At 50.5% G+C, this 20,059-nt stretch overlaps 1 protein-coding gene across 1 annotated transcript in view; it reads left to right on the top strand.

The window, feature by feature from the left end:
* The window catches only part of SHC3 (SHC adaptor protein 3), a 200,984-nt gene that overhangs the window by 126,349 nt on the left and 54,576 nt on the right, over positions 1-20,059 (top strand). Inside the window, exons 6-8 of the mRNA XM_006154345.1 lie at positions 3,150-3,203; positions 8,117-8,168; positions 19,815-19,941. Of these exons, the coding sequence (XP_006154407.1) occupies positions 3,150-3,203; positions 8,117-8,168; positions 19,815-19,941 (233 nt within the window). The remainder of the gene's footprint in view (positions 1-3,149; positions 3,204-8,116; positions 8,169-19,814; positions 19,942-20,059) is intronic.

Consider the following 20,059-nt stretch of genomic DNA (forward strand, 5'->3'; position numbering starts at 1 on the left):
GGCCCCCTGCGGCTGGTGGCCACGTGCAGGCGCATGCCTGGCGGCCACGTGCAGGCTCAAGCCCGGTGGCCACGCGCAGGCCCGGCGGCTCTGGGTGGTTTTGATTGGAAATTCATATAAACTTTTTAAAGAGATGAGGACAGAGTTAACCCTCATCCGTACGTTTTGAATTTATATGTTTTCATCCCATGGACAAAACCAATTTTTTCCTACACATATAGTTTTTTTCTTTGCATTGGGGAATTGTAAAGGAAAGTAGAATTTTTTATCATGATTTTTGCTTTGATGACTTTAGTCAAGCCCGGTGGCCACGCGCAGGCCCGGCGGCTCTGGGTGGTTTTGATTGGAAATTCATATAAACTTTTTAAAGAGATGAGGACAGAGTTAACCCTCATCCGTACGTTTTGAATTTATATGTTTTCATCCCATGGACAAAACCAATTTTTTCCTACACATATAGTTTTTTTCTTTGCATTGGGGAATTGTAAAGGAAAGTAGAATTTTTTATCATGATTTTTGCTTTGATGACTTTAGGAAAAAATGAAAAAAGTCCCCCTCCCCCCAAAAAAAATGAACAAACGCTTGTGCACTAAAAAGGAGGCTGTGCAGTGTGGACGCCGTCCCTGCTCCATCCAGCCTCAGCCCCGGGGTTGCAGTGCAACCTCCACACAACACTGCCTGATGCTGCTCTGTACACGAGGGGACTTTGTAAGAAAAGGGATTCAAGTACTAGTTCATGTTGGTGCATTTTTTTTAAAAAAAATTTTAAACATTATTTTATTTATTTTTATTACTTTTTAAGTTTACTATAGGGCACTTGCACCCCCCAGACAGAGATAAAGAAAGAGAGAGAGGGGAAGTGAGAAAGCAAGCCACTGGGTCTGGGCCTTGAACTGCAGTCAGCCATGTGGGAGTCCAGCACTTCCACCACCACACCACCTGTTGGCCCCAGTGCAAATATTTTTAAAACCCACACATCCCTTTTCATAATATACATTTTCCAAGAACTTTTCAAATACTCCTCATATTTGTATTTCTTGATTTCCACATTTCCTTGGTAAGTTAGCAACAACTGCGGCTTCATTTACCTCCACCTTGCATCCAAGGTGTTGAAAGAAATTCTAGACCCAGTGTAGAACTGGGAGACAAAATCCAGGCTGGTTTTGACATAACTGGATACCATTTCTCACTTGATTTTCTTTGTCCTTGAGGACAGATGAGAACTCTCCTCCCAGAGGGGTCCACGGGCCCCTGAGTTTGTGGGTACGGCATGGCCGTGTCCAGGGCTCCGCAATCATCTGGCGCCGTCCACATCGCCCTCACTCTCATTCGCGCCCTTCTCTGTTCCTTCTCCATGTGGCTCGTGGACCTTTTGTTTTTAGGAGCCCTCAGTTTATAGCCCTCAATTCTGTGGGATAGTACCCCCAAATCTCCCCTCCTACCTGGCTCCCACAGCAATAAAGGCAAACTAACTTTGAGAAAGAGCAGGAGGAGGAGGTGCTGCGGGGCCCTGTGCTGTCCTGGGTGGTGAGGCTGGGGGGGCATGCTCGGCCCTTGTGTGTTGTAGGTGGATAGGACGGAGCACTGGGCTCTGGGCAGCAGGGGGATGCCAGACAGAGGTGAGAGCCAGCCTGCAGAGGCCAGGCCACGGGCAGAGTGCACCTGCCGCCTCTCCCAGCTGCCTGACCTCAGGGCCTGAGTGCAACTCTCAGGCAGGGCCGGCAGGACTCCTTCTGGATCGAGACTCCGCACCTTGTAGATTCCAAGCAGAAGAAAAGTTGAAACACCCCGAGAGCAGAAGGCAATTGAGGTCCATTAGCTCTCCTGGTCTCCCCTCCACCCCCACTCCCTCAGAAGCAAGATGGCGTCACACGGTAATGGTCAAGCGTTGGGTTGACCCGACTCAGTTTCCATTTTTTTCCCCAAAAATCACAGCTCCTGATTTAATTTCCCAATGCAAGTTTTAGGGCTGCCTACTAAGCAAAAATTAAACATTTTTTAAACTTTAGAAGGCATAGTTTATCATTATTTGGTGATTGCTATTTCTCTGTCGGTCTCTTAGGAGACTTCGACCCTGGGCTAGAGACGGAGATTCCTGACAGCTATGAACCAGCTGCTGAGGTTTAGCTCAGCCCGGCTTGCCCACGACCCACCAGCCTTGTGGTTTTACTTAGACACTCAGGCTTTCTAGATCCCAAACAACCAAGTAGGCTTTTAAGAATACCTTATTTGATCTTATAATGCAATTGTACTTTATTTCAAGTTTTACAGGAGAGCATGTTTGGAAAAACCCCTCGGATGGTGTGATTATAGCTCTGTAAATCCCAGCTGCCTGCCCAGGGCCAGGGCCTAAGGGGAGTGCAGAAATAGAGCTGGGTGTGTGGGATGGAGAAAGCTGCTCCCACCCCCGGAGATTTACTTCACTGTCATTCCATTGTCTTTAAACGATGAAAATAGCATGGAAGACTTATGTAGCTTTTTAAATGTAGGGCAGCTTCTAATTTACTTGGTGTCTGCTAAATTCCACTGTACACTGCAGTTTATAAAGCTAATGGAAATTTCCCATTTTAAAATTAACTTGGAATGTCCTCTCTGGTTTTTAAATTGATGAATTACAGGAGAGCTTTTGGTGGCATGGACCTCACATCTTTATGCCGGCTTTCTAATTTACATGCACTTGATACAAATGGGACGGGGCGGTGTGGCCTATGCTTACCCCCAATCTATTGGTGCGGTCTGTACCCAAGACCCCAGCATGTTTTGGGGAACAGCAACTTTTAAGCTGAAAAGCTTTGGTGCACGGGTGAGACCTCTTCTTTCTCCACGAAGCTCTTTAAGACCCTGGGCGCATGGCGGCCCGTGTTTCGTTGGAGCGCAGCTGCCTACTAGCCTTTGTGCTTTGAGCAACCCCTTGGCCCCTCTGGCCTCAGAACCTCCTGTGAAACGGGGTAATCTTGTCTTCTAACGAGGTGGAAGCCGGGTCGTGTCGGCCCAGCAGGTGGGCTGCAGCCAGCGGCCGAGTGGTCGTAAACGGTTACGTGTACCGTTGTTACTTTCAGCTGTCCGTCAGCGTCGCCTGCCGATAACTAGCTGGGAAACGTGCAAAGGGCATTAACAGCTCATGTCCTTTCTTGTTTTGGGCCCGACAGATTATAGCGAACCATCACATGCAGTCCATCTCCTTCGCCTCCGGGGGAGACCCGGTAAGTGCCCGTGGGTGGTTTCTCTTGCTCTTGTTGGGAATTTCTGAAAAGGGACCTGCCTCAAAAGTGTACCTCTGAAGGCATGACACAGTTTATGGTAAGGCTGGCCCTATGGTGGTTGAGGAGGCCAAATCCCACATGGCTGGCCACAGTGTGAATCATGGCCGTGGTTGCTTGAAGAACATGCCAGGTGGATGTATGCATGCCCCAGATCTCAGCAGAATGGAGATATGGAGGAGGAGGGACTACAGCATGACAGTACCCCATTGGGTTACCCCATTGGGGGTGCTTTCTCCCTCCCTCTCTCTGACCCCTCACATGCCCCTGACAATTAAAAATTAAAAATCAAAGAAAAAATTTGATTGTGATCCCAACTCCCCCTTCTTGATTTCAAGAACTCCTTTTGACTGTCTTTTTTTGGAACTCAGAGGTAAACTAGAAGGAGGACTTAGAATTAATTTTTCATTTCATCAGCCAACTGCTAACAGCTGTCAAAAATCCTGAAAGGGTTAGCCTTTTAAAAAGGTGATGAAATAACTCCTCAATCTTCAGAGTTGCCAGGGTCTTCTCACATCATCGCTCCATGCTTGCTCAGCCTTTTTCTTGTTTTGTTTTTTTTTTTTTTTTTTTTTTTTTTTAATCCTCCATTGAACCTGTGTGTGTGTGTGTGTGTGTGTGTGTGTGTGTGTGTCCCATTAAAATGTATTAAGTCTACTTGAGGGCCGTGAACCTACTTAGTCTGGTTTCTTCATAGACACTTAACATGGGCATCACTCCCTCTTTCAACCTGACACTGTCATCTTTATTGGTTTGCTTTGCAACAAGGAAGAGTCTGCAAAATGGAAAGAGTTGCGGAGAGAGAGGGAGACAGAGCCTAGAGAACAGGATGACAGTATTCCTCTTCTGCATCGGTTCTTTCATGAAGATGGGGGAGGAACCAGGGTCTGCTCCCTGCACTTGGTCAGAGCACTGCAATACCATGTCGGCATTCGTCTTGGCACTGCCATTCCTTGAGTGTGCTGTCACCGAAGGTGGGAGGAGGGCCAGACCCACATACCAGATCCCGCTAACTGTTGATGGGCCGGCCCTTCCAAGAAACCAGGCTGGAAACCAGTCACAAGGGAGTGAGACAAGGAGAGCAGGGAAGAAAAGCAAGTCGACCCTTTCCAAAGCAGTGAGGGGAGAAAGGCTCAGCCCTGGAACATGACATACTTTTTTTTCACCGGTTGGGTGAAGTTTTCACAAGCTCAGGGAAATATTTTAAAGTTAGGATAACAGAGTAAGTTTTTCTTAGAGTTAAGTTTATTCAGTTGAAAACATTGTCTATATTTTGAGAAGATGTTCCTTTTAATTTTGCGGTGTCTCCTCAATGTGATGTTTGAAACCACACTTCCTTAAATGTGGAAGGTAGCTCGAGGCAGATATCTTGCACACTTGGACTGACAGCTCCTTTCAGGAACTTGTCTTAAGCCTTGTTTTTTTTTTTTTTTTCCCTTTTTAAAAAAATTTGTTATTGGGACCAGCAGGTGGCGTGGTGGTTAAGATGCTGGGCACTCCCACATGGCCGACCATGGTTCGGGTCCTAGATCTGGTGACTTGCTTTCTCAATTTCCCTCTCTCTCTCTCTCTCTGTGTGTATGTGTGTGTGTGTGTGTGTGTCTGGTAAAATTAAAATAAATGAATGAATAAATAAAATTAAATAAAAAATAATTATTTTTAAAAAATTACTATAGGGCATGAGAGAGAGAGAGAGAGAGCGAGCTAGCAAGCTGCCAGGTCTGGAACTCAAACCACACAGCCAGCCGTGTAAGAATCCGGCACCTTAACTTGCTGGCCCCAAGCTTTGTCTTCATGGTGATATTCTGAGTGCAAGCACAGATATCTCTATCATGAAAAGCCAGATACATTGGCTTGTGTTAAAATTATTTTATTCTCTAAGATATGCATGGGGGTTATAGTTTGTTTTTCAATTTCTATATCACTTCTACACTAAAGCAAACAGAAATTGGAATTATTTAATGATCCTTAAAGTAGTTTGTGACCTTTCATATTTTCTTTTTTCTGGTACAGAAAATATTATGATACCTAGGGGCAGAAAACCTGGTTACTTTTTTTTTTTTTGAGAGGTTTTTGCTATAGGGCATGTGTGCTCACCAAAAAGACAGAAAGTGAAAAATCACCCCTCAGAGGGGATGGCCACGCTGCAATCCCTTTTCCTCCATTCTCCTCTCGGGATCTTGGGCATGCATGCACATGTGCCCAGCATGCGTTTAAGCCACCGGGTCTGGGACTCAAACCACAGTTGACTACCATGGGAGTTCAGCGACATAGCCATTGTGCCAACTGCTGGTCCCAAACCTGGTCATTTTCTATTTTAACCAACCTCGATGCACATTACACCGAGCCTGAGAACCCATCCCGGAGTGATTTGTAACCATGCATTTAACACATTGCAATGGTAGATATTGTAAATAAAATTGTAGTTCCCTGTCCCAGTCCTTGTTCACCTCTAAATGTGCATACTACTCATTACTTTGTGCCTCAGTTTACCCCAAGAAAAATGTTTTTTTGAAATGTCAAGATATACTGGAAAACACTATTACTCCCCTTCCAGGAAGGGGCACACAATCATCTCAATCACGACATTATTATTTTTTATGCTAGAACATGCACATCGTGGAGAGGCATCTTTTTTTTTTTTAAGAATTTTTTAAAATTTAATTTTATTTATTCATTCATTTATTTTAATTTGACCAGAGAGAGACACACACACAGAGAGCAAGAGCGAGAGCGAGAGAGCGAGAGAGAGAGAGAGAAAGTGAGAAAGCAAGTCACCAAGTCCAGGACCCAAACTGTGGTCAACCATGTGGGAGTGTCCAGTGACTTAACCACCATGCCTGCTGGTCCCCTAGAGAGGCACCTTGGTAGGGTCTTGTCATGCCATGATTCCCTTTCCCCTGCCCTTCAGCTCCTCAGAATCCTTGTCCCCTGTGTGTGCAACCCGCATGTTTTCAAGCAGACCTGGGAGCTTAACCTGTGATCAACCATGTGGCTTCCTACACCGCAGTCTAGAATGTTACAGACGGCGCCGTCTGGCTGAGCTGCAACCTGCGATTATTACCAGTGTTAAAATGCTTAGATAATGGCCAGGCTCAGAAGGTCTTGGGGAATAAGAACAGGCCTGGAATAAGTGCAGAACGGGCACTGGGAGGCCTCATCCATGGAACTTAGTGTCTCACTGTGCAGCCGAGTGATGCCAAGAACATTGCTTCGAATCCTAATACACTTCCCCGTTGTGCCAGGAAAGGATCAAGATCATCATCAGAAAAGCTACAGCCTGGCTTGGCCATTAACCATCTAAGTGACGGTGACACATTATGCCTATTTACTGGCTCTCCTTCCCCAACTTAAAGCAAGAGTACAGTTTCTTAGACCAGAGTAAAAATAAAACAACAACAACAACAAAAAGAGAACTTCTTGAAATTATTTTTATCAGGAACAAGAGAGAGAGAGACAGCCTGACAGAGGGGCAGCATCCCACAGGGTCTTAGTGCTGCGGCCCTCTTCCCCCAGCCTCAGCCTGGCCCGGATCATGGGCATGCGTGTGCTCGACATGCAAAGGGAGCGTGCTGGAGGTGAGCCCAGACCCACGAGGCTGTGGACCAGCCTGGCCCTGTTGAGTTTTACCACAGCGCCTCCATCTGGCCAGATTGTTTCCATTTTTAGAAACTAAAATGAATGGGTGCTGGGGCATGCTCTCTCTGCACTGGTTAAATGAAAAGGCAATCGAAGAAACTCAAATTACACATAGAGGGGCGACATGTTAAACAGAACGCATATATCCTCAACATCATCAAGGCTTACGTTCTCACGTCTGGCCAAGAAGAAGAGGTCAGTCAGGTCTCATCCACCTTGCTAACCTTTGAACTTTCACTAGGGTTTTCTTGTAGACCAGCAGATCTCAAAATGTGATCTATAGACAGCAGCAGCTGAAAACTTACCAGAGAGGAAAATTTGGGGACTATACTCCAGACCCACTGACTTGGAATCTCTAGGTGTGCCCCAGTGGTTTGTTTTAATAGCTTTGCAGGGGATTTGAACACCAGCCGTGGTGTAGACAGGGCTGACAGCATTTGTTCTCAACTTCAGTTTGCATTACAGTCATCTGGGAGCACTGAAAAATGATGCCCGGATCTTATAGCCAAACCAATTGACTCAGATTATCTGAGAATTGGGACTCAGGTCTTTGTGTTTTGGAGCTTAAAATAGGGAGAAAGCAAGTCGCCAGGTCAGGACTCAAACCATAGTTGGCCATGTGGGAAGCCAGCACCCTTAACCACCACACCCCCTGCCAGTACCTTTTTTTTTTTTTTTTTTTTTTCCCCCGCCAGTCTTTTTTTTTTTTTTTTTTTTTTTTGCTATAGAGTATATGTGCTTTCCAGAGAGAAACAGAGGGGACAAGGGGGTGAGAAATCCCTCCCTATGGGGAGATGGCCATGCTGCTGTCCCCTCCCCTCCAGTCTCTTCTCTGGATTTAGGCACACATGTACACATGCCTGGTGTGAGTTTTCAAGCTGCTGGGTCTGGGAGTTGAACCGTGGAGTTGCCTATGTGGGATCCAGCACCTTAACCTCCATGCCACCTACTGGCCCAGGAGAGGTGCCTTTCAACCTTGTGCTCAAGAGTGTGGGCATGGCCAGCAGATCCCTGCCTCTCGCAAGGTCTCTGGTGAAATCTTACACGTTACTTACCGTAGTCTGGGAAACGGTCTTCCCTGCATGGTCATTCAGGCAGCATTTGCTTACCGACATGCGGGTGGCCTCCTTCAAAGTCTGTGGGTCACACACAGTGGCCCTGGCCGACTGTCTCTCTCCCATGATTACTGATGTGGCTCTCCCCTTTGTCTTTCACAGGACACAACAGACTACGTGGCATATGTGGCTAAGGACCCTGTTAATCGCAGAGGTAAGTGGTGCCTGACCCTTGAGGTCTCTCACTACACAGAGCTGGGCTCAGAGTTTCTCCTTGTCTCAGCCCCTCCCCCAGAGTGAGCTGTGTCTCATCGTGTTACTGAGGATGACTGAGCTTTGCAGGGGTAGAGACCACCTGACAGAGTTGGGCCATGCTGGGTGTCTCTGGGCATCAGACACACCGTGTCTGGGTGGCTACCATGTGGCTCACCTAGTGTACACGTAGCAGCTCCTGGCCACTCGGAAGGTGGCCCCGGTTTCACCTGGAAGACTGCAAACTGCGTCCCTCTGCTCAGCTCCGGCTCCTTGGAGGTGCCCATTGGCACTAAACCACCCTGAGCAGCCTCTCACTGCCCTCCCAGACCTAGAGCCCCGCGTCCATGCTCCTAACACCCCCATAAGCTCCGAGGGCCTCCGACGCAGACTGCAAACACAAGTCTCCTGTGTCGGTGGGTGGGGCTGCCCAGACCAGCCACCCTTGGATACCAGGTGACACCTACCCCATAGCGGCAGTCAGAACTCACTGAGGAGGGCATGTGGACCCAGCTGCTTGGGAGGTTGCGGCAGGAGGACTGAAAGTGGGCCGAGCCTGGGCGACACAGTGAGGCCCTGTCTGTAAAACAAACACGCAGTCCACCTCGCCTGCCCAAACCGCGATTCCCTAACCCCTAGGCTCCCCTCCCAAACCCTAACTGATTGACTCTGAAGCCTCCTCAGCCACAACCAAAACTCACTGATGAAAATCACAAATGAAATTTATAACAAGACAAAACAGCACTTCCTGCCACCACCTGCTGCCTGCTTCCTCCAATCTGTGCCCTCCTCCACCCCCGGGTAGCAGGTATTAAGGCTTTCCAGGTGGCTTTGCATAGTCCTCCTTACTTTACGCACTCACTGCCATTCTCTGCCTTGTCCCCTCTCAAGACAAATGAGATGCATCATTCTGCTTGGCTGCTCTCCTCTTGGACATGTTTTCAAGACAGCCCTGCAGACCGGATTTGCTGACCCCTGACAGGCTCTTCAGAGAGTCATCCCCAGCCCACTCGGCAGCCCTACTCACTAGATGTGTGACTTGTCCTGAAGGGGCATTTACAGGGCCGCAGGGTTAGTGACTATGTCAGCGGGCCCTGCAAGTCGCCCCCAACCTGGCCGCAAAAACGTGCATTCGCGCAGAAGTATGCGAAGGCAATTTTCCACGTGGGCTTTTATCCACCCTGGGTTAGTAAGCAGCGGACCGTGCTTTTTTGAGGCTGAAGAGAACAAGATAATTCAAGTCATTTCAGCTGTCGCTCTTCCTCAGGCAAGCATGGGGGAGAAGAAGACCCATAGACAAGGGTTCTGGGCAGATAGCTTCCTGTTCTCTAGCGGTCACGTGATCACCCCGAACAAGGGAGGGGAGAGGGAAGGGACACGGGTGGCCTCTATAAGGGACATGTCCCTCAAACACCCGGCTAACCACACTCCAGTAGCCCCCACCCTGCAGCTCTGACACCGTGACCCCAGCTGGCCAGCATCTGCCTTGGGGGGCAGGGGCACATAGCCTGTGGCACTCGGGACTGCCATCCAGCTAGGCGGGCAGAAGCCCATTTTGGCTTTTAGAGGCTGTTAGCAATTTCCTCAGGCTGGCTGCTGTAACAAAATAGCACGCACCACGTGGCTTCAAGCAACACAATGTGTTGTCGCACAGCTCTGGGGACTGCAGATCCGGAATGAAGGGACCAGAGCCATGGTCCCTCTGAAACCAGAGCCATGGTCCCTCTGAAACCTTCTAGCTTCTGGTGGTCCCCTGACTTGCAGATCAGCGTGATAATCCTCATCATCCCTTGTGTGGTTCTGTATCTTCAAAGCATCAGTGGCTTTTATTAACAATTTTTATTTATCATTATTATTATTTTAATTTGCTACAGGGCATGTACACTCACCACAGAGACAGAGAGAGAGGGAACATGAGAAAGCAAGCTACCAGGTCCAGGACTTGAACCACAGTCCTCCATATGGGAGTCCAGTGCCTTAACCACAATGCCACCTACTGGCCCAACAGGGACATTTTCTCATGTGGACACCATTTGTACTGGAGGAGGGCTTCCTAATCCATTACAATCTCATCTTAACTATTAATACACGGTCACCGTGGCAGCAACCACATTTCCAAACAAGACCTTAGGGGTTTGGGCTTCAGCATACATTTGGGGGAGCACACCATTCAACCCATAGCAGAGGCCGGTCCCTGTGGCTGATCCATGGGTGAGGGCCCACCAAGTCAGAGGAAGGCGTGGACGGGAGGAGGGGGGGTCGTCACCTGTCCCCAAGCACGGGATTCCCGGTTCCAGCCTGCAGTTAGTTGTTGAAGTTCTTCCTCTAGTTTAGTTCGTTTCAAATTAAGTTCAAGGAATTTCAGATTCACTTTTGGACACATGGATTAGCTCCTGGTCAATAGTTCTCAAACCAAGCTGTACTTGAGAATCACATAGGGAAGCTTGAAAAAAAATCCCACTGCTCACACCTCAGGAGCAAGGCCCAGCAGCGGGGTGTGTGTGTGTGTGAAATACATTTTCCATGAACGTTTGAAATGGTCTCTTACAAGCTCTTCAGATGGGCCCCATGTGCGGCCAAGGCTGGGGAACAAGGCTGAGGTCTCGGTCCTGAAGGAGCTCAGTCCCATGTCACAGCTCACCGTGGACAAGTGTGCTGTCTTGCTTTGTTTCTCAGGGGTAATGCTACAGGGCATGTACACTCACCACAGAGACAGAGAGAGAGGGAACATGAGAAAGCAAGCTACCAGGTCCAGGACTTGAACCACAGTCCTCCATATGGGAGTCCAGTGCCTTAACCACAATGCCACCTACTGGCCCAACAGGGACATTTTCTCATGTGGACACCATTTGTACTGGAGGAGGGCTTCCTAATCCATTACAATCTCATCTTAACTATTAATACACGGTCACCGTGGCAGCAACCACATTTCCAAACAAGACCTTAGGGGTTTGGGCTTCAGCATACATTTGGGGGAGCACACCATTCAACCCATAGCAGAGGCCGGTCCCTGTGGCTGATCCATGGGTGAGGGCCCACCAAGTCAGAGGAAGGCGTGGACGGGAGGAGGGGGGGTCGTCACCTGTCCCCAAGCACGGGATTCCCGGTTCCAGCCTGCAGTTAGTTGTTGAAGTTCTTCCTCTAGTTTAGTTCGTTTCAAATTAAGTTCAAGGAATTTCAGATTCACTTTTGGACACATGGATTAGCTCCTGGTCAATAGTTCTCAAACCAAGCTGTACTTGAGAATCACATAGGGAAGCTTGAAAAAAAATCCCACTGCTCACACCTCAGGAGCAAGGCCCAGCAGCGGGGTGTGTGTGTGTGTGAAATACATTTTCCATGAACGTTTGAAATGGTCTCTTACAAGCTCTTCAGATGGGCCCCATGTGCGGCCAAGGCTGGGGAACAAGGCTGAGGTCTCGGTCCTGAAGGAGCTCAGTCCCATGTCACAGCTCACCGTGGACAAGTGTGCTGTCTTGCTTTGTTTCTCAGGGGTAAGCTGGAGTACCCGCTGAGAGTACTCCAGGGTACCTTTCCAGAGTCCTGGGACCAGGGTCCACTCCACATGTCCTTCGGTCGCTGTACCAGGCTCTCTCAGATTTGTATGCAGTACCATTGTGCCAGGCCCATGCAGAAAAATGGGGGCAGCACAGCACGGGGGCCATGATGGGCTGAACGTTTGTGTCCCCCAGACTCACATGTTGAAATCCAAGCCTGCGACGTGCTGGTACTCACCGTCTGGGACAGATGTAGCGCCGCAGTTGAGATGAGCATAATGGATCAGGGGGCCCTCCTCCAGTGGACGACGCCCCGTGCAGATGCAGAGCCACACGTGGATGCTGCGTGATGATGGATTCTCAGGTTGCACATGCAAGGCAGGGAACCCCGAAGGTCACTGGCAACCCCCAGAAACTAGGAGGCCAGGAGGGGTTGCCCTGGAGGACTCAGAGGGAACAGGGCACTCCGGCACCGTGGCGTTAGGTATTAGGAGAAGGTTCTTTAGGAGGTCATGAGGGTGGAGCCTTACAGAAGAGTTCTCTGAGAGCTCTCTTACCCTCTTTCTGCCATGTGAGGACACAGCAGGAAACCAGAGACGGGGCCCTCGCCAGTCACCAGAGCTGACAGCAGCTCCGTCTTGGGCTTCCAGCCTCCAGCCCATGGGAGTAAAGTCCAAGGCTCTCGGGCCGTGGTCCTAGCTGCCGAAGGCCGGCCTTGTTGGAGATACTCATGGGGATGCCTGCTCCTTCCCTCGCTTATTTCTGGCCTGTTACGAGCTACTCCAGATTCAGTGGCTTGACTACAACTATTTCATCATATTTTATACATGATGTGGTTGGGAGGCCAGGAAGGGCTCAGTGGGCTGATTTGTCTGCCCACATGATGTCCACGGGCGTCACTGGGTGGTCTTCAGCTGGAGTCTAGGCTAGTCTAAAAGGTCCAGGTTGACTTCATTTCCATGCCTGGTACCTTGGCAGGGATGACCAGAAGGCTGGCTTAGCTTTACGGCTGTAAATTATGTAGGTATGTGTAAATATATACATTATACACACACACACACGCGTTATACATATAACTACCCAAGCCTTCCTCAGGGGTTCTCAGCAGTAGAGGACAGACAGCCATCTTCACTAGAACCCCTTGTCTATAATGCCCCCGTCGCCCCAGCGCCCAGAGGGTGAAGCCGAGGGCTGAGGTAGCAGATCCTTCTCCCTGTAACGAGCCCAGGGTCCCTCCCAGTGGCTCCCACAGGGATTTCCTATCCAGCAGTTCTGGACCCCACGAGCCCCAGAGTGGAAGCTTCCAGTGCTCTGAAAGGCCAGACAGAGCAGCTCTTCTGCCCTAGTTTACTGTTCAAAACGCTCACAGCAGCTCCAACTCCAGGAAGAAGAGAACAGATCCACTTTTCCAGGGGGAAAGCGTCAAGGAATCTGCCGCCATTACTCCCCACCTCACCTCTGCCCTCTGCATACAGGAGAGGTGTGGCCAGGAGGAGGGCCTGGCCACTGCCCCCAGATCCCAGCCACAGATGTGCGGTGCCTCGACCCCACAGGGAAGGGGGGGGGCTCTTGTAGTTGTTCCTGTCTTCTTCCCCCGTGCCCCAGCCGAGTGGAGGATTTGGTGGTACATGAGCAGCCCTGTCACTGGGGAGTCAGCTGAGCCGGAGATTCTGGGCGGAGTGTTCTCATTTGGGCTCCCGACTGTTGGAGTCCCCTGCAAGGATCCTGGCCTGCGTGCCTGAGCGTCCTCAGCTGTGATGGCAGCTCACTGGAACCACCAGCACCAGGACACCTCTGAGTTCCAGGGAGTGTCAAGACGCCCGTGATGGGCCAGGGCCCTTCACGTTGTCATCACTGACCTCTGTCCATGCTCATCCCTGCCGCTACACTCCTGCCTGGTCTGGGTTAACTCACAGTTTCTAATGAGAGTCTGCCTGGCCGCTCTGGGATCGAGAAGCCTTGGCTTTTACGGTTAACTCAGTGGAAGGGCAAAAGGTCTAATGAGAAGCCACCACCATCTCAGGAGAGGAGGGTGACAGATAACTGCAACTTGAAGGGGTTGGCGAGTTACCTTGCCAGGCGGGGCTGAGGTGAGTCCGAGCCGATCGGCGATGTTCATCGGTGGAATGAGACTCCCCTCACATGGGGCTTTTCTGGACTAATTAATTCACCATTTCCTTTCACGCTGGGACTTTCATTACTACTCAGCGACGTCCCTCCTCTGCAACCCCGTGTGTACGTTAGCTCCAAATGGGCTTCAGGTCACAAAAGCGGTACAAAACCATGCTCAAGTCAGGCACACGGCTGCCTGGAGGAGGCGCCTATGCGGTTATTCATACTCAGGATGGCGCCTCCGATCGGGGTCCTCTGAACTTCCTGGACCGAGCCACGCAGTCCCACGCATACTTGGGTGGTGCGGACGCCGTGGAAGGGAAGCGGGCTAGCTCTGAGACAGCTGTCGCTGTGCCCACGTCTGTGTGAGTGGCGGTGGTCTGAGGGGCTCAGGTGGGGGCTTGCACACGGGTCCTCGGCAAGTCCGTGGAGAACACCTGCCGGGAGAAAGCTATACAGGAGGTCAGAATTTCTCTGGCATCGAAATGATCTACTCGATTCCATTTTCCACAAACGTTTTCAAGTCCCCCCATATGGAAGATGCTGTTCGGAATGGCTGAACTTGCCTTTTCTGGGCCTCCTCCATGGTTAGAGGTCATTTCAGCAAAAAGACTCCATTTTCCTTAGTCCCGGACAATCCCAGGCCCCACGAGATGGCTTTCAGGAGAGGCCTTACCTACTACGAGCACACGGGAAGAGCACAGCGCCCTCTGCCTTCTCCACAGAGGCCTCCCCTGTCAGCGTGTAGAGTGAAGATGCACTGTAAATACGCCTAACCTCGTGGGTAAACACCCACCTCATGCCCTTGTGACAGGAGGTTCCGTTCCCACGGACTTGTCCTCTCCACATTTGGCTGTTGTGAACAGTTTTTTTTTTGTTTGTTTTGTCTTTTTTGCCAAAAGACATGTGTGCTTGCCAGAGAGAGATGGAGAGACAAAGAGACAGGGAGAGGGAGAAAGCGTCTCCCAATGGGTGTGATCACCCTCCTCCATTTCTCACCCTGTTGGGGTGCATGCACCCACACACGCCTACCGTACTTTAGGTTGCTGAGGCTGGGATGTGAACCCTGTCGTCAGCTCCCTTAACCACAGGGCCATAGGGCTGGACCATGAGCAGTGTTATTACGAGTACGGCCAGGCCCTGGGTTTCAAATATTTCCCTTGTGTTGAAGAAAGTTCTACCCCAGAAAGGCAGACTGTGGGTTCCCAGCCTGTCCTCAGCTCCACCCTGGAGGGTCAGGCCCTCTATTTGTTTACTCACTCACCAGAGAGAGTGAACCCCCAACAGGTCTTCACACACGCCGTGATCATCCCCCGCCTGTCAGCCAGGGTCATGAGAACAGGAACACCCAGTGTGGGGAGGCCTCAGGACGCGAGCCTGGGCCTCCCATGTGGCCTTGTCATTGCAGAGCATCGCGTTCCCACTCTGCCACCCTAGCCGGCCGCTCTCACAGGCCCTCAGCCTCAGCAAGTCCCATCCACGTCTCATAGGTTCCCTGCCTTGGCTCCACCCGCCGTCTGTCGGTGAGGCCTGCGGCCCGGCTGGTTCTCCCCACCTCCCTGCTGCTGCTCCACGGGGTCTCCCATGCCCATCCCATTCGCTCTTATTCCCCACACGGCACCAGAGGGTCCTGTCACAAAGGCGTGGCTGCGCCCCTCCTCTGCTCACGCTGTGCTCCCACGTCCACCCGGCCCTCTGAGAACTCACTCCTGACGACCCCCATCTCTGTGACCTGCCCTCACACCACTCCAGAGGGGTCCAGGCCTACTGCCTCTCTGCACTCGCTTCCTGGGCTCGGCTCCTTGCTCTCCCCAAGGGTCTGCCTCCACATCACCATCTAGGGTTGTCCCTCCCCTCACTATGGACCACATGCCCGCCCTCCAGGGTGTGCCAGTTCCCTCTGGTGGCTGTGACAGATTACTGCGACCAGGTGCCCAGGACCACAGAGACGGTGCTCGCTGCTCCGGGGGCTGGAAGTCTGAAAGGGGTGTCCTCAGGGCCAGGCTCCCTTTAGAGGCTCTCGGGGAGGGTCCTTCCATGCCCCTTCCGGCTTCTGGTGGCTGTGAATGTCCCCGGGCTTGTAGCTGCATCAGGCCAGCCTCTGCATCTGTCTTCCTGTCACTGCCTCCTCCTCTGTGCTGTCTGTCCTTCTGTCCTTCTAAGGACACTTGTTGTTGGCGTTAGCGCCCAGTGGTAAGCAAGGGCAATCTCGTCTCTAGAGCCATAATCGCCCCTGCAAAGGCCTTGCGTGCGGGGGGCCAGGGCGGCGGCACATGGCCTGTCTTTCAGAGAGCCACCATCTAGCCCCTGCACTGTTATTTTCTTATTTTCAGTGTCTACCCTCTAGACAGAAGCTTGGGGGAGAGCAGGGATTCCAGCCTCAGGTCCCTGGGCAGGGCCTTGTGTGTGGTGGATGACGCCGAAGGAGGCGTCCGTGACGGTTTGCGCACTCTGTCTGCCGCCATGATGTGCACGACATCACCTCGGATGCCCACCCCAGGCTGCCACCAGGACTTTGGGCATCTTCAACTTTTCTGAAGAGCTCAGTGAACTTTACAGTCCCGCAGGTGGCATAGAAGGCTTCTTTGGCTCAGCACTCGGCATTTTCACGTTTGTAAATTCCTGCAGGTCTGATGGGTGCAAAATACCAGCTCCTCACACTTTTGCTTCACACCTCTGGGGCCAGGACACTCGCTGAGCAACTCTTAAATGGCCTGGCAGCTGAGTCTTGCATTTCTTACCTACCTTTGGTAGACACGAGGCTGGAATGGGCCCACCATGGTGGCAAGCCAAACTGCAGCTCTGGAAGCCACATGGTGACTGTGGTTCAGAACCCCAGCCTCATCGACCTAGGAAACGCCAGTGCACACGTGAGCACCTGGGATATGCTAAGCTGGAGGCCTGGGGGAAGGGGCCCAGGTGCGACCAGACCCTGAGCAAGGGGCTTCCCCATCTCCCTGTTTCTCTCTACCATAGATAAAGGGGGAAAACCCTGGAACAATGGAGAGTATGAATACGTTCAATTAACGGATGCGCATTCGCTGGCAACTGAGACCGGAAAGTGTCTGTTTCTTTGGTTAGAAGTCATCAGTTTTAGACATTCCTTTTAAGAGGGAGGTTTGTAGCTCACTGGATTGCAAAGACAGTCTGGTAGAGTTTTTCCTAATCTGAGTAGATTCCAGAAGTCTCTAGGGCTGCCATGTCCATCATCAGCTGGGGAACAGTTGTGAACTTGAACCCTCAGGGCATCCATCCATGTGTCTGGATGGACGAGACCAACTCCTGCAGGAGCTGAGCTGCCTGGGGAGGCCAGATGGAAGCCATCTCTTTCCCGAGATGTGTAGGGGGTGAGAGGGGCATGACTCCAGATCCGGAGCACTTGGGGGTAACTCATCCCAGAGGCCGTGAAAGCTGTTCTATGGGAGGAAACAAACGTTGGCGTTTCTGTTTTTAGTTACTTCTAATCCGAAAATTGAAGGTGGCCTTACCCCGTAATAGTATAAACAAGGCGCAGTGGCCAGACCATCCACTCTGCGGCTCTGCAGACCCAGGTGGCCCTTACTGGGAGGGCGTGGGGGAAGAGTGGAATTAGTGTAAAGGTCCAGGGCAGGGTGCTCTCAGCATTGTGTGCCGAACAACCCAGGGCCCTGGCTTAGTGAGGTGGAGTCACACCTTCTAATCACTACGGTAGCTCCTCCTCCTCTGCAGGGCAGTTTCAAGATCCCCCGGTGGGTGTCTGAAGTCAGGAGTTGATTTTCCCTTTGCATACGTACATGCCTATGATAAAGTTTAATCTGTACACGAGCACAGGAGGGCCGAACAGCAGTAACTAATAATGAAAGCGAACATTACGACCATATGCTGTAGTAAGAGCTATGCGAGTGTGGGCTCTTCCCTTTCTCTCAACAAGTGTCCTTGCACTGCACCGTTCACCTGCTTTCCGGCCGTGGTTGACCGTGGGAAACGCACCATGGAAAGTGAAACTGCTGTAAGTGAGCTAAGCCTCTCGGAGAGATCGTGAGTCAGGAGTTACACCAAGAACTGTGACTCGGCAAGTAGGGAGGAAATGAAGAGCCCCTAAATACATTTCCTTCCCATTCGGACACCTCATAGTCTGCGTTTCAAAGTAAAAACAATGATCTAATCAGATAAAACCCTCCTAATTCAAAATGTTTCAGAAAAATAAACTTTTTTTTAAAAAATTTTTTGGCCAGGGGCACATGTGCTTGAGAGAGAGTGAGAGCGAGAGAGAGAGAGAGCGAGCAATCCCAGCAAGGCGTGATCACACTGCAACCTCGTCTCCACTTTTCCATCCTGTCGGATTTTGGGGTATGCATGCACACACGCCCAGCCTGTTTGGAACTGCCAGGGCAGGCATTTGAACCGTGTTTGGCCATGCAGGATCTGGTTCCCTGTACATAGGCCTCAACTGCTGTGCCACAGGGCTGGCTTGGAAACATGGCTTTCTAGCCTTGTCGCTAGTGATAAACTGCACCCCGTATTTGCTGCGTCTTGAGGTGCTGACAGTGCAATGCTTTTGTGTAGTTTGTCCTCGCCTTTTTAAAGATTAAAGTTTGGGACTGGCAGATGGTATAATGGTTATGTCACTGGACTCACACGTAGTCAACTATGGTTCAAGTCCTGGACCTGATGGCTTTAAACTCACACTGGGTGCATGTACGTGCTCGCCTAAAATTCTGAGAGGAGTAGAAACTGCAGGGCAGCCATCCCCACTGGGAATGACTTTCTGTCTCTCTGCCTCTTTGGTGAGCATACATGCCCTATAATAAAAGTCTCTTTAAAAACAAAAAAGAAAAAGAAGAAAAAAAGATTAAATTTATCTTTTTAAAGTCTGTTTTTTTTTTTCAATTTTTTACATTTTTTCAGCTTGTTGCTATTGGGTTGTCAGGAAAATCATGATGCATTTTTGCACAGAAAAATATTGAAAAACACGTCATGAGTTTCCCGATGACCTGATATATGACCCATGCACATGCTCGAGAGAGCCAGAGAGAGAGAGAGAGAGAGAGAGAGAGAGACAATGAGAAAGCACCCCCCCCCAGGAGGAGTGGCTTTCCTTCTCCATTTTCAACTCAGGATTGCTGCCACACATGCTCATACATCCAATGGGGTTTCAGTCTGCCGGAGCCAAGCCTCAAACTGTGCTGTTGATCACGTGGGATTCAGCACCTTAACCTCCGTATCACCTGCTGGCCCCACAAACATCTCTTTATAAAGATTTTTAAAAGTTTTTTATTATATATTTTTTTTATTTTAGAGACCAGCAGTTGGCATAATGGCTACGTTGCTGGACTCCCATTTAGTCAACCGTGGTTTGAGTCCCAGACCCGGTGGCTTAAACTCATGCCGGGTGCATGTGTGTGCGTGCCCAAGATCCTGAGAGGAGAATGGAGGAGAAGGGATTGCGGCATGGCCATCCCCCCGGGCATTGATTTCTCATTTTCTGTCTCTCTGTCTCTCTCTGTCTTTCTGACAAGCGCATGTGCTGTATAGCAAAAACCTCTCAAAAAGAAGGTTTTTCTATTTTAATTTTTTTTGTAATTGCTTTACCCCTGTGTCACCCTGGTTGACCTTAAGTACATTTTTGAGGCTTGTGGACCTTAAAGGGACTTAGTTCATGCCAAGATCAGATTCTCTTCATGTTGATGTCCCCTTCTAGACATTATTTCCTCATCCAGTTCAGAATTAGTATTTTAGAGACTCCAGAGGAATTGAAGAACCACCAATTTGAACCTGAAAGTTCTGTAATTTATTTAAAGACGGAGCCTAGAGCTTTGTAGATAGCACGTTATTAAGAACTGCTTGCCCGGTGTGAAACAGAAGGTCCCCACAGGGACAGGAGCTGCAGGTGCATCTGCTGGGATGTACCGTGAATGGCCCTGCGCCTCTTTGTCCCTCTGCCCTCAGGGAAGGCTTTTGTAGAGAAGCCTAGGTAGCACAAGTCTGTCTCTAATGGGCTGTGTCCCGTGCTCTTCCAGCTTGTCACATCCTGGAATGCTCTGACGGGCTGGCCCAAGATGTCATCGGCTCCATTGGACAAGCCTTCGAGCTCCGGTTTAAGCAATACCTGCAGTGTCCTTCCAAGATTCCAGCCCTCCACGACCGGTGAGTCATGCCATGACACTGTTCGCAGTGGCCTTTGCTCTTTAATCACTGCCCTGAGCTGCACTGTGGGCAGACACAATCCCAGAGCTTCCTGGGCCTGGGAACACCTGGCCGGTGC

This window comes from Tupaia chinensis, unplaced genomic scaffold, assembly GCF_000334495.1.
Source record: "Tupaia chinensis unplaced genomic scaffold, TupChi_1.0 Scaffold000404_1, whole genome shotgun sequence".
Classification (NCBI taxonomy): domain Eukaryota; kingdom Metazoa; phylum Chordata; class Mammalia; order Scandentia; family Tupaiidae; genus Tupaia; species Tupaia belangeri.